Below are 21,557 nucleotides of genomic sequence, written 5' to 3'. Positions count from 1 at the left end.
GGGTATCTTTCTGGTAGCAAAAGTCTACTTGTGGTCCCCTTAGCATAGACTTCCATTTGATTCCAATGGACACCTCATGCAATATGAAAGCACGAAATTTCTCCTTGACAAAGTTTTTAAAGCATCCTTCCAATAATGGATTAAAATAGGTGCATCTTTGAAAATTATGCTAGCTAGTGTCCCACTAGGATTTGGTACCTTCCTAGTAGCTATCAAAAAGAAATATAAGAAAAATATGGGAAATACATAGAATATATATATTTTTTGAAAAACACGCTAGCTATAAGATATAGCTAGAGTGTGGGTGATAATGAGATATTAAAAAGAAAGAACCAATACTTTTTCCCCAAGTTAAAGAGACACATTTATTGACGCTTTTTCCCATAATACTTTAGTAACGATAAAGTAAGAATATGTTACCCTTGCGATAAATAATAGGATGAGATAGAAAGCTTATGTATCTAAAAAATCACAAAATAAATCTCCTAGCATTTGTTCCCACTATGTACGTGCCACAACACAACAACGTCCAATGTGGCTAGTATCTAATCCCATATAAGAAATTGAAAAAGATGTTTGGGAAAGGGTTTTAGGATACATGCATTGTCACTTATTGACCTCTTCAATTTAGAATCTTCCTTGAGTAGATCATCACAATCAAACCACAAATCTGAATGTAATTTTTTTGTTTGAAACCATGCACGAGCTTTGGGTTCATCTATCATGGCCGAGCCAAACTCCTCAATATGTCTTCACGACATCTCTATAGGAATGACATTATAGGTTGCCTTAAATAGATGTGGTCATAACCCCGATCTTGAACAATTTTAAGTTATCTCAGGAATGGGCATCCCACTTCTCCCAAATTTCTTTTGTAGCTATTGCTGCTCCACTATCAAGAATAGCCATTGTTTTGATTTTCGCATATTACACTAGCAGGGTGGTGTTTCCTTCTTTGCCTTCACAATAATTGCCCATTTTGTTTATTCGGTGGTCATTTGTTGTTTTTGTGTATTTTTTTTTCCTTCAACTCTAATTCCATATTTTTGAATGGAAAATTGATTCTGAGTTTCTATAAGTTCTTACCTACTTTTTCCAGCATATATAGTATGATCTTAAGTGATTCTGCTAGCGTTATCATGCCCTAGATGGGAGTAGACAACAGTTCTTGTGGGCTTCTTGGGTTGATTCCTCTTGACATTTGTTTCCATTATGAGGGCACAACTATCACTTCCAATTTGACTTCATACTCCGTCGTATACGATGGTAGAGTTTTCAATGAGTGGCGTTTTACTCTCTTCGGACATTATAGATTCATTATCACTATAAAGTGAGTATATATCAAGGTCTAGATGCTCACATTCCATGTTTATTTTAGGGATTGGGATGTATTGGTAGGTTGCACTTCCTTCCTTAGTGCTTCTAATCACTTCCATTTCTCATTTGACCATGTCTCCTCAATTTCTAGAATAGGTGCCATTAGATATGATTTGTTGTCATTTGTGATGTGTATGAACACTCATTTGTCAAGTTGACTCTTTGGTTTGTTGACTATTTGTGGTGGAGTTTCTATGCCCACTTCTTTTTGTGATTACAGTTCAATGTTTATTTCTCTTTGTCAAGTGACTATTTGTGGTGGAGTTTCTAGGCCCACATCTTTTTGTGATTCTATTTCTATATTTTTTTAGAGTATGCTTCAACTGTCTTTGTTTTAGGTGCTTTAGGTTCAACTCTCAACTGTTTTGTTTTTGGAGACAGGATGGATGGTATAAGCTCTATCAAAGCATGAGTGGCCTAAATTAGTTTTTGACACATTTCAAACCTTTGTTTCTCAAATTTTTCACAGGGATATCTCCTCCATCTTTACTCTAATATTTTTTCACAGGGACATCTCCTCCATCTTTTTACAGGGATATCTCCTCCATCTTTACTCTAGTATTTGGTTAGTCTTTGGTTTAGCTTCATATGCTTGCAATATAGCATCTAGCAGTTCAAAAACCTTGTCTACTAGTATAGATCCTCCTGAATTGATTGTTGGGGCTTTGTTTTGGCTTCACTAAGGAAGCTTCCTTTACCTTGTGTTGTTTCAATGACTCTAGAGATTAGCTTCCACTTGCAACACAAAATCTTTTTAAAACCTCCAACCATCATCAAATATTGACCAAAATTTTGTAACATACTCATGTTCTTGCATAAGAAAACTAGTAATTTGTTTTCAGGCATCTTGGTGCGGAATCACCCTCTTGAACCACTTTAGAAAGCATCTCTTAAATGTGTCCCAATTTCCTTTCTCGTCTTATAACGAGACCTCAAACTAATCTCTTGCATTTCCTTTGACCGCTAAATCGATACGTACAAGTTTTTGTGCCTCACTTGGAATTGTTTGGCATAAACATGTCAAGTCAAACTTATAAGATGGAATCCAATCCTCTCCATCCTTGCAACCTATGAAAATAGATGGTTGGAATGGCACCACCATCATTGCATTCCCTTCAACAGCCAAAATGTGAAAACATCATTGCTTGATTTTCAACTTCTGAGTGCCCGATTGGAAAATCTTGCTTGAACTTCAACTTCTCAGTGCACAATCGGCACATCTCGCTCCCCAACAAAATGGCCAAAAGATGATGGAGCAAAAGACATAGTGTGCACACTCACACACCCTTGCCCCTTAACACAACAAAAATAATTCCTTACACACAAACACTCAAGAGCTCAATGAAAAACCTCCCCTCAAACTCAAATTAAGCTCCAAATGTCTCAAACTACAAGCCCTTGCCTATCATAGACGCTACATAGCGAGTCAAATTGATTGAAGCTTGGTATCACAGTCGATGGATACCAAAAGAAACAAGAAAGACCATAAAAACACAAAAATTCCAGCCACAAAAGGCCTCTCTCAAGCCATTGCAGGCTTCACCAAACTCCACTTTGTTGAACTCTTTTGTGTAGCCTCAACGCTAATGGCACTGATACAGGTTCACATAGTCTTGCAAAAACCGCACCTTATTCCCTTACTTCCTTTGACACACATATCCATGAAAACCTCAAAACATCCATAGAATCCTCCTCGTGCAAAATTGAAGAGAAGAAACCCTCATTCACTCCTCCACGCACTCAAAACTAGGACGCAAACAAGAGGGGACTACATAGGACCTTATGTAGAAACCCTGCTTCTTCTTCCACATAGAGAGGTGAAAGTTCTCATCTATGGTCTTGCACATAGTCCCTCAGCTTGGAAACTCACACCAATGCGAGTGATGTGACAAAATTCAGCCTTTTCACACCATTTTGACTCATTTTTTACCATTTTTTGTTAGTTTTGACCCCTGCATGCATTTTTGAGGGAAAAATAACAAACGGCCTCCAAATCTCTCCAACTTTTGTAGTCTTGATCCTTGATACTCAAAAGTCATTTCCACCTACCAAAATTATATTTTTGATCACTTCTAAGGTGATTTGCACATCACTGCATATTGGGTGTTGCAAATAGATAGTTATCGCATGTGTTAAACTTTCGAGGCGAGATGAGAATTTCTACACTTACCACTTCAAGAAAGATTAAAACCATACCCTAGAAACAAAAGAAGCCATTTGGCACCACATCCAAGGCTCTAGCACCCTGTCCAAGTATTTACATATGTACGCTTGCCGGCACGTGAACATGACTTACACTATCCACCCTATAATATGAAACCCAATGTCACATTGGAAAAGCTTATTTCATGCGCTCACATTATATGTACATTTTTCCACGCATATAACCACTACACTACACATGCCAAATGTTGTTTATCAATGCCTTTTCATACGCCCTTTCATGTGCTAGTAGACACTCCATAGGCGCTCCCATATATACACATAGCTTGACCAAAACCCATTAAAAAAAAGCCCAATTTGAAAACTCACAAATTTCAAAAAAAATATTTTAAAAAGTGATGGAAAACTTTTTGGGAAATCTTTTTCTTTTGTATATGCACAACCAAAGTATTGCAACATATAGTCTATCCTTGACTAGCTGCTCTAGAGGGAGCTGCACACAATATAACTAACATACCAGATGATGAAAGGTCAGTATGTAGAACTAAGCACCCACTTTCATCAGCCTACTAAGCAGAGACACACTCTTAACTAATCATATTGGGCTCTCGCAAAGCAAGAGGGGCATCTCCACCACAAAACCCCCACCCTTCACCACAAGAAGCAAGTTCCTGTTCTCTGCTAAAACTCCCACATCACTCATGACCCAACACTAATTAAAGTTTATCTCGTTTCCATATTTTCAAAGTACTTACTCACTCATTAAATTTGTGAAACTTCTATGTACAAAAATGGCAAAACTATGTACCCTGTAAAACTGGCCGTGTGCATAGAAACAACTAGCAGACAGCGTAGTTGTACACTTTGTACAAGCATGATTCATTTACATCCAAAGGGCCCAAAAGCACAAAAAAGAACTTCTCAAAGTGTTTGGGGTAGCTTGCATCATTCCTCAAAAACACGTCACATATTGGCTTCCAAACAAGCATGGAACACTTTCAAGTGTTTCATGTACACATTCTAGATTATAATAGAAATTCTCAATGTCTCAATCCATACATGTGTAGATGCATACAAAGAGATGTAGAAAAATTGTAGATGCTCTCACCACCCATAGAAATGTTTCATCCAAGAGCCACACACATAAGATACTAAGAGCTTCTCCCATCGAAGCAAAAGCCCATGCATTCTTGACATCATTGCATCCCTCTTACCTCTATCAAACACATAGAATTGCATACCCTTCACTTCCAACTCGTTCTTTTTAAAAGCATAGAGAGAGGAACCATCTCTCCTTTCATGCGTTTGAAAACTCTCACCATCAAATAAATAACCAAGAGCATCTTGAATCCCTTGTCTAAGGCTTTCTTTCTTGCACATTCTTGTCAAGCATACACTACATGAATTATTCATAGTGTCATGTTTGATATCCACCTTTGGCTGCATCTCAAAATCAACATAATCATGAATGGGGAAAACCATATGATCAACACTTTCAAGCATGTTATTTTCTTGTTTTACTTGCTTAACCTCCTTAGAAAGGCTCTTCGAGTCATTATGGGAGCTTGTGACAACATGCAGCTCATCAAATAAACCAAAAGGTAGAGGCATAATCTTCATGTACCAAAATATCATGCATACCCTTGATGTCTTCATTGACATGGAAAGAAACCATCTTTGCATCATAAAACTCATCTTTATTCTTCAAAGTTTCATATTTTGAAAAAAAATATTCGTAATAAGAAACATCAATGGACATGTCATCAAACATCATCTTCAAGAAGAATCACATCATGTGTACTAAGAGGCTTCTCATAGCCTTCAAGGGCATGAAAATCTGCATTTTCATAGTCAAGATTAGAGTCTAAAGATTTCATATTGTGAGCTTCAACTATAGCATTTGGTTCCACACTAGTACCTTCTACTACATTGTCATCAAGCAAACCACACGTGGATAGACAGCTATAGAATTTTCTTCCACACTAGTACCTTCTTTTACGTTGTCATCAAACAAACAACATGTGGATAGAAAATCCTCCTTCTCAATATCATGTATCCTAATAAAGTTCTAGTTCATAATAAAGATCATCTAAATCAACACCTTCATGCTCAAAATAAGGATGACTAGATGAATTTGTAGCATCTAAATCCACATGACAAATATCCATTACAGCTACAATATCATCTTCCATACAATCACAGGTTGCTTCATTCTCATGTATTAACTTCTTCTCACAAAAACCCAACTCAAGTTTCCATATGCCATGATCCAAAGGCTTGCCTATATGAGCTTCTTCATATTGAAAACTCATATTCATAATTTGCATAACCTCATGCATTTTTCATGTGCTATCAAAAACACGATGTCTTCCTTATGCCATAAATATGCTTACTATTACCTCATTCAACCAATGATTTAAAAAATAAATAAATCATTTTTTAACAAAAAAAGTATTCTTAGCTAAAAAAATAACATGCTTCATCATTTTTTTTCTTGACAAGTTTTTGCAACAATGAGTGACCACTAACTTAGTACCAATCAATTTTTTTTGTTCCACCAAAAATTAATCCTATTTTTAGCCAACCAAAAAGAGAAGTAATCTGTAGGCAAAAAGAGAACAAAAACTCATTTCAAGTTGAATGGCATGTTTGGCGGCAAGAGTATTGCATGAGCGAGGCAGATGGAGAAGAGAAAGCGCAATGGCTTGGAAGTCACCTGCATCGGTGTCCTCTATCAAGGTCCTTGGGAGAAGAAGTACTGGAGCAGCTCTCGCGTACACTCTCTCTCTCTCTCTCTCTCTCTCACACACACACACACACACACACACACACACACACACACACTTTTTGTTGTTGTAAACACACACACCCACCCCTCCAGGAAAGTGTGCGCACAAATGTGAACATGGTGATAACGCATCTGTGAGTGTTCTTTGTCTTCTTGCCTTGCCGAGACACTGGAGGCATAATGGGAGACGGTGCTCTCTGAAATCAGATTTTACAAGTTTTATGGGATGCTTGTGTCTGGTTCTTGTTGTGAAGAGCACGCAAAATCCCTAAGAGGCACATTTGCATGATATATGTAGAAACATGAAACCATATCATGTGTACCCCCGGTTAGATGCATTACCTCTTGCAGCCACATGTCAAAACATGTGTATAATACCCTCTAGCAGGTAAAGCAAACTTCTATCTCACAGTGCATGCTCTTTCATGGGGGGTCCCATATCTTTTGCAGCAAGCTGACATTTTGAGGAAACTTCTGGCTGTATGTAGTAGTTACAGTTGAACAATAATGAATGTATCGTTCGATGCCTGTCAGAGATTAACCATTGTCCTTCTCTCTACGTAATTAAACTTTCAAACTGATATTCAATCAAGATCAGTAAAGAGCTTACTCTGAGCTAATTGACGCTAAGGAAGTATCTAGTCTGTGCAAGGTATGCTTGCTCTAAACAAAATTCTATATTCTCAACCGACAACAAGAACATGACTTAGGACTGCGGCTTTATAGTTTTTAGATCTCTATGAATCAGGGGTTTGCAAAAGAAATTGGGCATTTTCCTTGATCTTGTTCATCCTTAATGATGCGTATGAAAATAATTACTGGGGTATAGGGGAAATCTCTTTGAAGAAGTCCCATTTAGGCGCCTATAAGGAACACAATCTGCCATGGCTTACAAGCCAGTTGACCAGATGCATCGTAAACCTTTCTCCACAAATAGCTCTTGTATGTCGGGTATGCGAGGCAGTTGTTTTTGTAAATTGCCCTGTGAAGAACTTGCTTTTGTCAGCACATGTTCTATGTTCTTAACTAAACATCAAGGATAGCCTTTTTTTTTTTTTTTCAAATTCTAAATAAAGGCCTTACCAATTTATCTTGTTGTCTTCTTCTTGAGCGTGTTGTCTAATTCTATATTGATAATGCTTCAGGGAAAGGATCGATATCCCTATCCAGTTGGTTATCAAGCTGTTCGTTGCTTAAATGGGAACTCATACCATATGGAAGTTCAGGAGGGAGCTCGAGGACCTTTGTTTGTGGTGCGTTGGTTTGCCCAGATAGTTGAGTATATTGTTTTTTGTCAAATAAATGTAATGGAGAAATGCTGCGTGCCAGTAATGCTTAAAAATGCATGCATCCAATTGCATGATGCATATATGACATAAGGAAGGGTTTTAATCGTGGTGTATAGTCTTAGGTGTCAAGCTCGATTACATTGTGTATTTTTTCTTTACAAAGTTTCTTCACCAGCTTTTTGCTTAAGTTTTAGAGTTACCAAAACTTTAACAAATTTAAAGGAAAGGGCAATGAGGTAAGTCGAGGCATTGGCTTGTATCAATTTGTTTTGTTCAGGTAGCGTCTGGACAAGGGAAGAAGTGTTTTGCTGATACCCCAACCATTGCATGGCAAGATGTAATGAAAAAAACAAGCTCATTTTCAAAGAGGACATGTGGAAGATTATTGAGCTCAGACATCAATGGTTCCGAGGTACTTAAAAATTAGATGGGAATTTCTCAGAAGAGCCGTATAATGCCATCCAATGCTTTTTCTCTGATCTGGTCTTAATCGTGAAATTCTTGCATTCTCCTAGCATGCATCCATAAATCTGTGACCTCGAATGAATGAATACCAAAAAATGTTTTTATTTTCAGAAGTTTGTGTTTTTTCAATGGTCTGCATCCTCTCTTGAAACTCATAATAAATAGTACAACGGCATACATAGTGCTCTTCTGACTCGACCTCTTGATGAAACATGTGGCATATGCGATCTTGTGATATACCCTCATATCTACTTGTCTCCAATCTCAGAGTGTGTGAGGAGGTACACATCTGGCCAATAGCGCCATTGATACCATGTGAGAGATGTGTCCCTGTATTTGGGGTGTATGATAAACTCGTTCGGAGAGATGTATAGAAAATGCCTATGGTAGTGCACCATTTTTGTGCTGAGTGGTTGTGAGGGCATGATCCATGTTTGCTATGTATCTAGTTTCACAATATCCATACAAATGACCCAATGTTGGGAAGGTTGTAAGGAAGGAGCGCTTCAATACTGAGGCCATATAAAGCCATCCACGTGCGCATCTGGGTGTACCAACATTGGATGTCCCTCGTAAGTGTGGCTATGGCATAAGGGCACCGCTTCTCAGGAGCCCCTTCCTAGTGACTCAGAGGTTTGACTTTGAATGGCTTTGATATCAGTTTGATATGGCATGGGGGGTGCAACTTCCTAGGAGATTACCCTGTCAAAGTCAACGATGTGGAAGCGTAGAGACCAAGCAGGGAGAGAGAGAGAAATGAAATGAAATGATATATTAATGTCTTCAAAAGGCCAAAATGACCTATGAGACCATCAGATACAAAGTGGTGAATCTAGTACAATGTCTGAAATTCAAGTACAAAAAGTACTGAAAGTACAAAAAATGAAAACTGAAAATAAAGTGTGAAATGTGAAAATGTAGAATAGGCCCTCAATGACAATCTGGGTGTCGTGCTAGAATGCCTCTGATCCTCTGCTGGAGTCTCCGTTGATGTAGTGTGCTCCTGTGTCTCGGTCGTGGTCGTCTCGGTCTCTGAGCTCAATTGCCCTGTCAATGAGGGTGCCTTTGGTATGAATGCGGGTACAACCCTGTGTTGTTGATTGGTCTCTTGGCTCCCTCGATCCAAAGAAGTCTGTGATCTGTCTGTGTGACTGTCGTACTCCATGTCTCCTCTACAGCTATCTCTATGTCGGTGTAGCTCAAGTATATATAAGCCAAGGCATCTTTGATCGTGATACCTCATGACTCTATCTAGGGGTTCAAAACCCTCCCTGAATAAGCAATGGAAGCGCCCTCGTATCTCATAATACACAGTGCAGTGGCATATGTAGTGTAGCTCTGTCTCTGGTTCTCTACCGCATAGTTGACATATCCTAGACTCCGGTGGTATCCCTCGGAATCTACCCGTCTCAAGCTGCAGCTGGTGTGAGGATGTGAGAATCTGACCAATAGCACATCGCAGACCATGAGATAAACGAGTGTCCATGTAGCTCGGACGAGTCACAAACCCATCTCCCGAAAGTTGGAGAAGGTGCTCTTTGTAGAAAGCCATCTTCGTGCCCAACTCCTGCATCGGCTCTACCCATGTCCTCCTGGTGTCCAATTGTATAAGATCCTGACGAATGAGTCTAGTGATCTCCGTCCCTGTGACTGGCAGGGAGGGTGCATCCAGGGAATACTGAAAGGGAGGCAATTTGTCCATGCTGAGACCATGCCTCTGAAACCATGAGGTCATCTGCGCATACCAACATGATGCATCTCCCTGCATCGCTAACTGTCTAGAGGACTCAAGAGCCAATCTAGTATATTTGCCTCTATGTGTATCCCATAGACTGTGCATAAAGGACATTGATCGGGTAAGAGCCTCAATCTCTATAGGAGGGGCGGCTACCTCCGCTCAAATAATCTCATGTGGTACGGAGGCCTTGGCTCTAATCATCCGGGATATCATAAATACCAAGGGTCTCTCCATGTTCCTCCAACTGTCATGATTCATAGATGGTCCCCACACTTGGACCCCATAAAGCATAGCTGAAGCAACCAAAGTATCAAAGAGCCATAACTTTGTTCGTGGTTCTTGAAACTGAACCTGCGAACACATTCTCTCTAGCCCTCCCAATGCCGCTTAGGCTCTGGACAGTCTATTCTGTGCTGCTCTCTTCAGAGTAAACCTCGGTCCCGTGAATACCACCCCCAGATATGTATATTCATCTGTGTACTCCACAGTGTCCTGACCATATACGAGTGTAGGTGCCGATCTCTTGACCCACTGTGGTGTGGTGTTAAACACCATAACCTTGGTTCTACCAAGGTTCACAGACAGTCCACTGTCCTCTGCAAAGTTGTGCAATGCATCCAAATGTCTCTGCATGCCCTCTGGCGACTTTGATATCAGCACAATGTCATCAGCATATAATAATAAAGGTCCCTGCTAGCCGAGCGCCTCTGTCACCTGCTCTGTCAATGTAATCAGAGACCTCATCTACATACATACCAAAAAGTGTAGGGGACAAAGGACACCCCTGTTTCACTCCAATAGTGGAATGAACAATGTCAGAAATCCCCTCAAAAGTGCGTACCTGGCCAGTCACTGAACCATATAAAGCCAGGATCCCCCATATGATCTCTGTGGGTACTCTTAACTTCAGTAGCCCGTGCATCAATCTAGCCCTCGGCACTGTGTCAAATGCTTTGCGGAAGTCCGCAAAGTAGCAATACATCCGTCTCCCATGTGCCCGACCCTCCTCAATATGGGCTCTAAGTGTAAGAATATGGTCCAAAGTGGAGGAACCCCTCTTGAATCCAGCCTGTCCTGCTGCTCGTATGCCCTCATTTTCTGCCCATTTACTCAGTTGCTGTTCAAGAATGGATGCATACAACCGTGCCAATGTGTGCCCTATCATAATAGTACGGTAGTTCCCTAGCACTGTGGGGTCCCCTACCTTGAAGAGAGGTACAATAGTAGATAATCTCCAAGACTCGGGTAGTCCCTCACACATGACACGGTTAAACAACCGCGCAAGAACCTCTGACAGTAAATCTCTAGCATGTATCAAGTGCTCTGCCACCAGACCATCATGACCATATGCTCTCCTAGTCCTCATCCTGTCAATGGTGTTCTTCACCATCTCAGTGGTAAAGAAGGTACTAGTGGCTGGACATGGCTCTAGAGGGTAATGGTGGTTGCCCGGGTACTGTATATAATGATACTGCATACTGACCCCAAGTCTCGGGAGAGGTAATCACTGGAGGAGGTGAATGCTCATGGAAGAGACGCCAAGCCTCACCTGAATCTCGACTCAAAAAGAGCTGATACAAATCACGTTCCATCTTGGCTAAAAAGGCTCGCTTCTTCCGTCGTACTAAACGCCGAAGGGCAATCCGAGACTGTCTATCTGTAATGACTCCAAGTATAAGCTCGCTCTGAATCTGAACTCTCATCTCTCTGCACTCCTCATCATACCAACTATTCTGAGGCATGTTCCCAGAACGTCTTCTCTGATTTGGTTGAGTGTGTGGGTATGCCTCTGCTGCTGCCCCATGCAAGATCTCCGTCAATAAAGTGGTGATCTCCTCCACTGTATATACAGGCTCAGCTGCCCACATCCGTCTGTAAATCTCTTCCACATAAACTGAATCCGTCTCTACAATAAAAGTATACCGTGTGTGCGCAATCATCCGTGGTGTCTGAGAGACACTATACTAGAAAGAGACTGAAAAAGTCAGGAGAGCATGGTCCACTGCTACTCCAACAGGCCTAGGGCCCACACTGAAATCCTGAATATTAGAGATGAAGCTCGGTGAAGTCATGACATAGTCCACTGTACTGGCCCCATGTCTGTGTGGAAAGCATGTGAATCCCCCAAACGAAGGAAAAGTCTCTAGACCATTATGTATGGCTAGACCATGCGTAGTCGTCATCTCCATGAGATATCTTCCATACTCTGTGTGCTCTCTATCCTGTGAGTGTCTGTCAAGCCCCACCTCTGATACATCTATCTCTAAGCATCTCCTCCGAGGTATCATAAATCACCGTTTGGGAATTGGCCGTCCTGGCATTAAAGTCTCCCAAGAGAATGATATCTCCATCTCTAGAGAACTCCCATATGTCATCATCAAGTATAGAGAAAGGGGATTGCCCTCTAGGTGAGGTATAGAGTGATGTGCTAGGGGGACAGTAACATATAGCAATGTATAAGAATCTGCCTGTCTCAGCTCTCAGTCTCACCCACATGGCACATGCATCTCGCCTGGTCATCTCTCCGGACAATCTGTAATAGCGGTTGCAACTCCTCCTTGAATAAGACTGCTACCCCTCCTGAACCTCGACTCCCATGCTAGGATCTAGCGTCTGGCCGACAAGCTGTCTCCCATAAATAGCCAGTCACACTTGGCATCAACTGTCCAGATTTTTGATGCGTCTCTGAGTAAAAGACAATGTCTCTATCTCTGAAGCTATCCTCAAAGGCACCCACATCCAGCCTATATGATCCATTACAATTCCATGCCGCCATCCGGAGTGTGGTCCCATATGTCTCGCATCGTCATGCTGTGCGTTTTTCCAAAACCACTACTTTTCCTCCTCTATAAAAGGCAATTTTTCCCTTCTCCCTTGCTGCCTTGATCTCTGGCATCAACTCTTGCATATGTGCTATTTGTGCTAAAGTAAGGTCATCCCCCATAAATATTCCAGTTTTCTTGAGTGCTGGTCTCTTCTTCAGGAATTCCTTCCTTGTTTCCAGAGTCGGGAAACACATAATAAGTGCTTTCTCTTTGACGTTTCCCTTCTCATCCACTCCCTTCTTTCCGACTCTCCAAGCATGTGTGTGCATAGGTTCCGGGATGCCCATTCGTTGCAAGAGTTCCTTCACTTTGTCCTCTACATTTCCGGTTTCTTTGATACCGGTAATACGCACATGGAGGGCTCTAGTCCTCCTCTTCTGTTCCTCCTCAATGGTCATATTGATGATGGTAGAAGTCTGTGCGGCTTGTGGTATCCGGGCCTTCCCTTTCTTTGCACCTTCAATCCATTTTTCTGCTTCGTCAACCTTCTCCTGTGTTTTAAAAAGGCGCTCCGCCCATGAGGAAGCCTCTTTCGAGTTTTGTTCTTCCCCTTCGCGTAGAGTTTTCACCTGCTCCTTAATTTCTTTTAGCTCCTTTAACATCGAGGGCTGATTTCCCCCTTCTGTTTTGGGCATAATTTTGCAAGCTGCAAGTTCCCCTTTAAGCTCTTCAATCATTGCATCTTTTTCCTTCATGCATTTGTCCACATTGGTTTTCCAAGATTCAAAGCTTGCAATTGCCTCATCCAACTTTTTCTGCATAATACATTCCATTACATTCACTTCTGCCCGCATTAGAGCCTGCATCTCCCCTTTCACAGATAGATACATCTCATCATGCCTATTAAGCATCGCTTTATCTAATTCTTTCCTCATATCTGCATACATAGAATTCTTATAACTAGTTGCGTTTGCGTACATCTCTTTCCTGATGTCATCTCTCATAAAGCTGAGCGCAGATTTGATCATCACTTGAACCCTCTCCTGTAACAGACTTGGACACTCCAAGTCAAGAATCAACCGCGACAGCACCAAATAACCACTTCAAAACAATTCACAGATCACAATAGATTTGCATTGGCCCGGCGGAGTTCCGTGCCTAGAGATATTGGCCCCAAAGACTGGCGCCCCTTTCGGTTTTCTTTTTATATTAATCAATCATCAAAGTACAAAAGAGCGGTTAGGGTTTCACTCTCAAACTCTGCGTCCAGATGCCCTGAGAAGTGAGGCCCTCACCACTAATTTAAAGGTTACAAGGGATGCTCAAAAGCAGAGCCCCAAAAGCTTCAAATCAAAAGCAATTGTTCTCTCTCTCTCTCTCTCACAGAGAGTCAAAACATGAAAGCAAAAGCATTCTCTCTCTCTTTCTCATTTAAGTAGAGAAGCGTCGCTCATCATTTTCCATTTAAAAAAAATTAAAAATTTCAGCCTCTGCGATTTTCAGAAATTAGGGTTTCTGGCAGAAATTAGGGTTTGCAGGAATTTTAGGGTTTCTGCTGTCCGCCACGTCATCACTTTGTGACATACCCCCCTCTTGAAAGCATTGTAATCGACCGCGATTACGCCTGCAAAACCGACAAAAGCCATAAACCGTCTTAGCAGACACTGACTGTTAGTACCTACGTACTAGGAACACACATCTAGCACATGTACAAAATCGACAGTCACATCACACGACATCATAGGACATCACAGGACATCACATGACATTCAACATTCATTCGGATCTTAGACCATGATTTATCGGCAATGTAGCTAGCAATCACATCTAGGTCCAATCGGGACCTCAACGATGTCCGATTGACTAACCCCTATTGCAACCATGTCTATTCGAGATCAATCAGACCAAAATGCTGCAGTCATTTCGGCTATCAGTTCCTGCACTCACAAGAAGTCAAGAACAAATCAGTATCATAATCAGGAATTCCATTTCATAAAGTCATCCAGCAGAATACTGTCAGCTCTCAGTATCCTTGAAGCTCAAAGAGACATCAGTGACTTTAGTATCAAAATCAAGGCATCTGTTGACAAAGGAGTGGAGTGACTCCCCTCTTGTGCATCCCACTGCACCAGATCTCCGGCCAAGCTGAATTCTGGGTTCCGTTTGGAGTAGACTATGCTACACCAAAACATCGAGGTAAAGTTTCACAATCCGAGGAGTATCTGCTAGGTCCTCCTCCTCCATCCACTTCGCATCAAATGCAGGAAAGTTCTTGAACTTAACCAAGAACCGCCTTCGGACTTTACCTTTCTTCGCATCATTATGTGCCAAAATCTGTTCAGGAACAAGGATCTCCTCATTTTCTTCCACTTTGGGTTGCTCATCAGGCTCCCCATCATCAGGCACATCACCCTTAACAGGTTTCAAGAGACTCACATGCAATGCATTGTGAATCCTCCAAGTATCTGGCAGTTTCAATCGGAAGGAGACATCATTTATCTTGTCAGTAATCTGGAAAGGTCCGTAGTATCACATACTAAGCTTTGGAAAAAGCCTCTCCTTTCCCTTTTTCTTTCTTAGGCGTTCCTTCTCAAAAGTAAGAGCACCCAATCATCCTCCTTCAGTTTCCAGTCGCGACGATGGCGATCCGCTGCCTTTTTCTGTCGTTCTTGAGACTCCTGCAAAGTCTCGCGAACCTTGGCAAAAGCCGTATCCAAATCTTGCGAATATTCATCCGCTTCAAATTTCTAATCTTTCGTGCTCAGGAAGGATGGAACCTTCGCAGCAGTTTCAACAATCTCACATGGCATCTTCCCCGTCGAAGAGTGTATCGTGTTATTGTAGGCAAATTCCACCAAAGGTAAGTTCTTTTCCCATTGAGTCTTCTGATGCGAGATACAAGACTTCAATAAATCTAAAATCACTGAATTGGCAATCTCAGATTGCCCGTCAGTTTGCAAGTGGAACAATGACGAGAACTGCAACCGCGTGCCAATGTTCTCCCAAATTGCCTTCCAAAACAAACTCATAAATCTGGGGTCTCTGTCGGAGACAATCGTCTCGGGCGTGCCATGTAATCGGAAAATCATCGTGATCATTCTGTATTCGCGGGAGATCAAAAATGAAATCCATTGCAATACTTTCCCAGGGGTGGGTGGGTATGGGTAAAGGCTGTAACAATCCCTGAGCCTTATGCCTGTCAAACTTGACCTTCTGGCATACCAAGCAATTGCGCACAAACTCTTCCACATCCTTCTTCAGTCTCCGCCAAAAGAAATCTCTCTCTACGCCTTTCATGGTGGTAGCAATGCCGCGGTGACCCGTAAAAGGTGGACAGTGGCAATCGGTCATAACCTTTTTCCTCAACGGCTGTGTAACGCACAACATAGTCTTTTTCATCAAGTAGCCTTCCCGAAGGGAGTATCCAGCTACTGTCTCCCCATCCCGTATCCGTGTGAAAATGTCTGCAAAATCTGTATCTGTGGCACACTGATCGACCATATCCTCGAAGCTCCTATGATGTATCGCGAAATAGCTAGTACCAACGGTTTTCGAGACAAAGCATCTGCCACCACATTCTTCTGTCCTTGCACATGGACAATCTTGAAGTGGAACTGTGACAAGATGTTCACCCACCGCATCTGCTTTTCCGAAAGCTGCTTCTGTGACAAGAAGTAGCGCAAACTCTGATGGTCTGTAAAGACAGTAAAATCCGCTCCGAGTAGGTAATGCCGCCACTGAGTAAGAGCGTGGATAACCGCCAAAAGCTCTTTCCCATAGATCTGTGCTGTCATCTCCGGCCTAGAGAAAAAACGGCTCTCGTAATCTATGACATGGCCTTCTTGCATCAAGACCGTACCCAAACTACGACCACAAGCATCACAAAATACTTGAAATGACTTCTGCAAGTCCGGCAAAGTCAAATCTAGTCCTGTAGTGAATTTCTCTTTCAATGTCTGAAAGGCAGTCATCTCTGTGGGTCCCCACGAAAAAGGTTCTCCTTTCTGTGTCAAGGTATGCAAAGGGGAAGCAACCTCTGCAAACTTTCGTATGAACCGCCTGTAGTACGAACACAGTCCCAAGAAGCTTCTAACTTCATGGACCTTCCTCAAATCGGGCCAATCACGGATAGTCTCTATCTTGGCCGGGCTCATTTGCACTCTTGCTACTGACACAATGTGTCCCAAAAAGTGTATCTTTGTTAGGAAAAATTCACTTTTTTTTTTTTGCATTAATCACTAGCGTGTGATCTCGTAATACCTGAAAGACTTGAAGCAGATGATCTCTGTGTTTTGCCTCATTCTTCGAGAAAACAATGATGTCGTCAAAGAAAGTGCCAACAAATAGCCTGTACTCTCGAAAAATCCTATCCATCATCCGGTTAAGTGTCACAGGAGCATTGGTTAAGCCAAAAGGCATCACCAAAAACTCAAATAACCCAAAAGTCGTCCGAAAAGCTGTCTTGTAGACATTTCTTGGCGCTATCCTGATCTGATGATATCCACTCTTCAAGTCAATCCTGCTAAAGCACGAGGATCCCTGTAACCTGTCGAGTATATCATCGATCCTAGGAATCGGAAATCTGTTCTTGATGGTGATTTCGTTGAGAGTGCTATAATCGATGCACATTCTCCAAGATCCGTCTTTCTTCAAAACCAACAACACTGGAGAGCAATAGGGTGAAGTACTAGGCTGGACAAGACCCTTTTCCAAGAGGTCTTTCACTGAGTTCATAATCTTTTCATTCTGTACTCGGCTCACACGATAAGGTGGCCGATTCGGTGGCATGCTTCCAGATATCAGATCAATGGTATGATCTTCAGGCCCTCTCAAAAGCAATCAGCATGAGCGTGGAGAAAAAAATCTTGGCGTTCTTTTCTTCAGGTCAAAACGTATTCAACTTTTATCCATCGTTCAGTTCTCCCAAAAGAATGAGTAAGAAAACTGAAGTTCATCAAGTACAATCTCTAAGCCCTTCATTTATCAAAGTCGCTTTCTCGGCCCGGTAGTCAACCACAGCGTAGTTCTTGTGGTACCAAGGGATCCCGAGTAGAACGTCACTCGCGTGCCCTGAACACCCCTGTCATTGCAAACGAAGTTTGCCAATGCTCTGTGTAATGGCAACATCCCATCCGGGTGCCAGTCGAACTACCTCCGCCTGTGGCGTCAGTTTGTCGGGCGTAGTTCCAAATCGAGCCGCCAATTCCAAGTGAAAAGAAGTTGGCCTTGGCTCCTTCAAAAGAGCTTCTTGATCCTTCACTTTGCCCCGAAAGCGGCAAAGTTTGTACTTACATTCATTAGATTCGGTGCAGGTCCCACGCCATGTGGTACCAGTTCTGCTTTTCTATCTGCCTTTTCTACCACATTCCTCAGCTGCTCTCGAACTCTCAGACCTGTCGTTTGTCTTTAACGTTCTGTTCTTTCTGTGCCTTATCAGGGCACTTCGCGGAAATATGTCCATGTTCCCCGCATCCAAAGCACTTCCCCTCTCTGATGAAGCGAGCTCTCTCCTCAGGAGTAAGCTTGGGTTGTGCATCCTTTTTCTCTGGCTTGCTCTTTTTCTTTCTATTTTCATTCCCAGAAGTCTGTTCGGCTCGTTGTGTCATGGCCTTATCTGTGGGGTAGGTCAAATTGCCATAGTGAATGGCAAAGCCCCGCTTCGCATGACTCATCAACTCCTGAATAGAAGCTGACTTCTGTTCCAAGCAGTGATTTCGGATCTCTGTAGGTAGACCCAAGGTAAACCGCTCAATCTGTTCTCTGAACGAGATCTTCTTGAATGAAGAGGCGGGTAGAAAAGAGCTCCAGAATCTTTCACAATAAGAATTCACTGTATCGCTCTTGGTCATCCGGAGATGGTTCCAGGCAGCTCGTATATCTCGCTCAAACTCTTGAGTCAACCAAGAAGAAATAAAAAGCCTCTTGAATTTCAGCCATGTAACTGGCACAGTCTTGCTTAATAGAAGCGTGGACCACCAAGTACGAGCATTCCCCTTAAAGTAAGAGGCAGCTCTCCGAATCTTGGAGTGCTCTGAATAGCGTCCTCCCGCGAAAGCGATGTCAAATTGCTGTATAAAAGACAAAGCCTTCGAAGCATCTGAGTATCCTGAAAAGTATCAAACTTGATCGAGTGGCCACCTTCCTTAAACTCTCGGACTTTGTTGCTTTTATCTTCGAGAAAGTCATATTGGTTGGCTTTGTAAAAAAAATTCTTCTTGTTCACATAAAACTTTCCGTCATCGGAATCTGAGCTATCTGTAGACGAGTCCTTAGTAGAACTGTCAGTCTCTGGGCGAGATTTAGCCTTCTTTGCCTTTCTCTTGCCCTTTCCAAAGCGTTGCTTCTTGCTTCGCTTTTTACCTTTTCTGTCTTCTTCGCTCGAATCCGAGGAGCTAGAAGAACTGTTAGAAGAAGAAGAAGAAGAACTGTGGGTAGGTCTTCAAACTTGACGTGCTTCTTCAATTTCTTTGCCTTGTCAAATGTCGACCGACGACCCAAATATCCCTGGAAGTCAGTGCCTTTCTTTTGCTTTTTGCCGTGCTTTTTGTCTTTCTTTTGCACGTCGAAAAGCTGAGCAATCCGTGCATCAACCACGTTCTCCAGTTCCTTCTCCGTATATTTCTTGGAGGCAGAAGGTTTCTTGAGAGCGGGTTTCGGGAGTGGTGTTGTGGTTCTGTGCCACTCCATCTGTACCTCTTCCAAAGAGGCCTGGTTCATATATTTTGCCATCTTCGGGTCCTTGGCAAAATTGAGCATCATCTTTGTTGCATCGCCAATCAATTGACGACGCTCCATCTCGCTTTGCTCCGCCTGAGTAGGCCGAGGCGGGCCATACTCTCTGTCGGAATCTTCGTTGTGATCCCAGCCCGCATCTCCAGATGCAGAGGGAGTCGACTGATCATTGCCTGAAGCCATAGGTGCCGCGGAAAAAAAATTCGGGGATCGGATTTCCCGTAGAAGAGAAATTGGCCGTGCTCTGATACCACTGTAATAGACTTGGACACTCCAAGTCAAGAATCAACCGCGACAGCACCAAATAACCACTTCAAAACAATTCACAGATCACAATAGATTTGCATTGGCCCGGCGGAGTTCCGTGCCTAGAGATATTGGCCCCAAAGACTGGCGCCCCTTTCGATATTTCTTTTTATATTAATCAATCATCAAAGTACAAAAGAGCGGTTAGGGTTTCACTCTCAGACTCTGCGTCCAAATGCCCTGAGAAGTGAGGCCCTCACCACTAATTTAAAGGTTACAAGGGATGCTCAAAAGGAGAGCCCCAAAAGCTTCAAATCAAAAGCAATTGTTCTCTCTCTCTCTCACAGAGAGTCAAAACATGAAAGCAAAAGCATTCTCTCTCTCTTTCTCATTTAAGTAGAGAAGCGTCGCTCATCATTTTCCATTTAAAAAAAAAAAAAAATTTCAGTCTCCGCGATTTTCGGAAATTAGGGTTTCTGGCAGAAATTAGGGTTTCTGCTGTCCGCCACGTCATCACTTTGTGACATCTCCATCATTAAATCATCTTGGACTCTGACGGTTTTCCTTGCCCGCAGTGACCTTGGCGAGAGTATACTATCTCTGTTCCTCCGCTTGAAAGTCACTTTCATTTTTTGTGGGGTGGTGAAGCCACTTGCATCACCATCCTCGGCTGGTTGGTCCATCTGAGAGAGAGAAGAACAAAGCGAGCACCCGCCCTGGTTGGCCTCACCCTCGTCACCAAGTCCTCGCCCTCGTCCTGGCTGACTCCTCGTCCTAGCCCGGGTAGGTCTTGTCTCGTCGCCCTTGGCTCTCCTCGCCCTCGCCCTAGGTAGGCAGCTCGCTCTCGCCCTTGGCAGGCAGCTTGCCCTCGTCCTTCAGAGGTCTGGACCCTTGCCGTCGCCCTTGTGAGGCAACTCGTCCTCGCCCTTGGTAGGCTCCTCGCCCTCGACCCAGGAGCTCGCCCTCTTGACACAGGAGCAGCTCGCCCTTGACCAGGTACCTCGCTCGCCCTTCGCCTTTCGACCAGTAGCTCGCCCCTCGCCCAGTCTAGCTCGTCTCTCGTCCAAGATCAGCAGCTCGCCCTCGCCCAAGACCCTCGTCCAGCAGAGAGAGATCTCGCCCCTCGTCCCTCGTCCAGTAGGTTGGCAGCGACAGCTCGCCCTCGCCTCAGCCAGCTCGCCCTCGCCAAGAACCTGCTTGCCCTCGCCTCAGATACCTGCTCGCCCTCGCCTCAGCCAGCTCAGCAGCTCGCCCTTGCCTCAGACCTGCTCACCTTCGCCTCCAGACCAGCTCGCCCTCAGCCAACTCAGCAGCTCGTCCTCGCCTCAGACCTGCTTGCCCTCGCCTCAGCAAGCTCAGCAGCTCGTCCTTGCCTCAGACCTGCTCGCCTTCCCCTCAGACATGCTCGCCCTCGCCTCAGCACACACACAGAGAGAGAGAGAGAGAGAGAGAGAGAGAGAGAGAGAGAGAGAGAGAGATTTGATTTGATTTGATTTGATTTGATATTTACGTCCTCGGGGGGCCAAAATGACCCATGGGACCCTCGAAAACTCTAAGCAAACTCCCCTTGCGGGGGTGTGTGGTGTGTAGCACCCTTTGCCTTTTCCATGAGTAGTGTGTGATGTTCTAGAATACTGGCTAGGTATATGCCTAGAGCTGTAGGAGATGGTTCGGTTTTAGAGAGCAATTCCTCAAGAGTAGTGCATCCCCTTGTAAGCTGCTGAAAATCAGCGCGTATGTCGGTGTATGCGGGGCATTCTAGAGAGAGAGAGAGAGAGAGAGAGAGAGAGAGAGAGAGAGAGAGAGAGAGAGAGAGAGAGAGAGAGAGAGCAACCTCAGTAAATTGCCCTACCCAAACTCTGACAAATAAGTAAAATAACTGCCTAAAAGCCAAACTAAATAACGGGATCACATTGGGCAGTTCACTTGAGATGCCAAAACTCTAACACCCTCTCTGCAACTCTATAGTGGCGATAATGTGTCATGCCCTCTAT

General features: G+C 43.2%; 1 protein-coding gene across 3 annotated transcripts in view; it reads left to right on the top strand.

Moving 5' to 3' along the window:
* The first annotated feature begins 6,165 nt into the window (after nt 1-6,165).
* LOC147442434 (DNA binding protein) overlaps nt 6,166-21,557 on the top strand; it is an 83,625-nt gene continuing 68,233 nt past the window's right edge. For 2 of the 3 annotated variants that reach the window (XM_086528599.1, XM_086528601.1), the window contains exons 1-3: nt 6,166-6,314; nt 7,474-7,581; nt 7,895-8,029. In XM_086528599.1, the coding sequence (XP_086384725.1) occupies nt 6,222-6,314; nt 7,474-7,581; nt 7,895-8,029 (336 nt within the window). In that variant the 5' untranslated portion in view covers nt 6,166-6,221. The remainder of the gene's footprint in view (nt 6,315-7,473; nt 7,582-7,894; nt 8,030-21,557) is intronic. The other variant, XM_086528600.1, reaches the window with a different exon arrangement.

This window comes from Adiantum capillus-veneris, chromosome 14 (assembly GCF_014529385.1).
Source record: "Adiantum capillus-veneris isolate H3 chromosome 14, ASM1452938v2, whole genome shotgun sequence".
Classification (NCBI taxonomy): domain Eukaryota; kingdom Viridiplantae; phylum Streptophyta; class Polypodiopsida; order Polypodiales; family Pteridaceae; genus Adiantum; species Adiantum capillus-veneris.
This window is presented reverse-complemented; position numbering and strand designations above follow the sequence as displayed.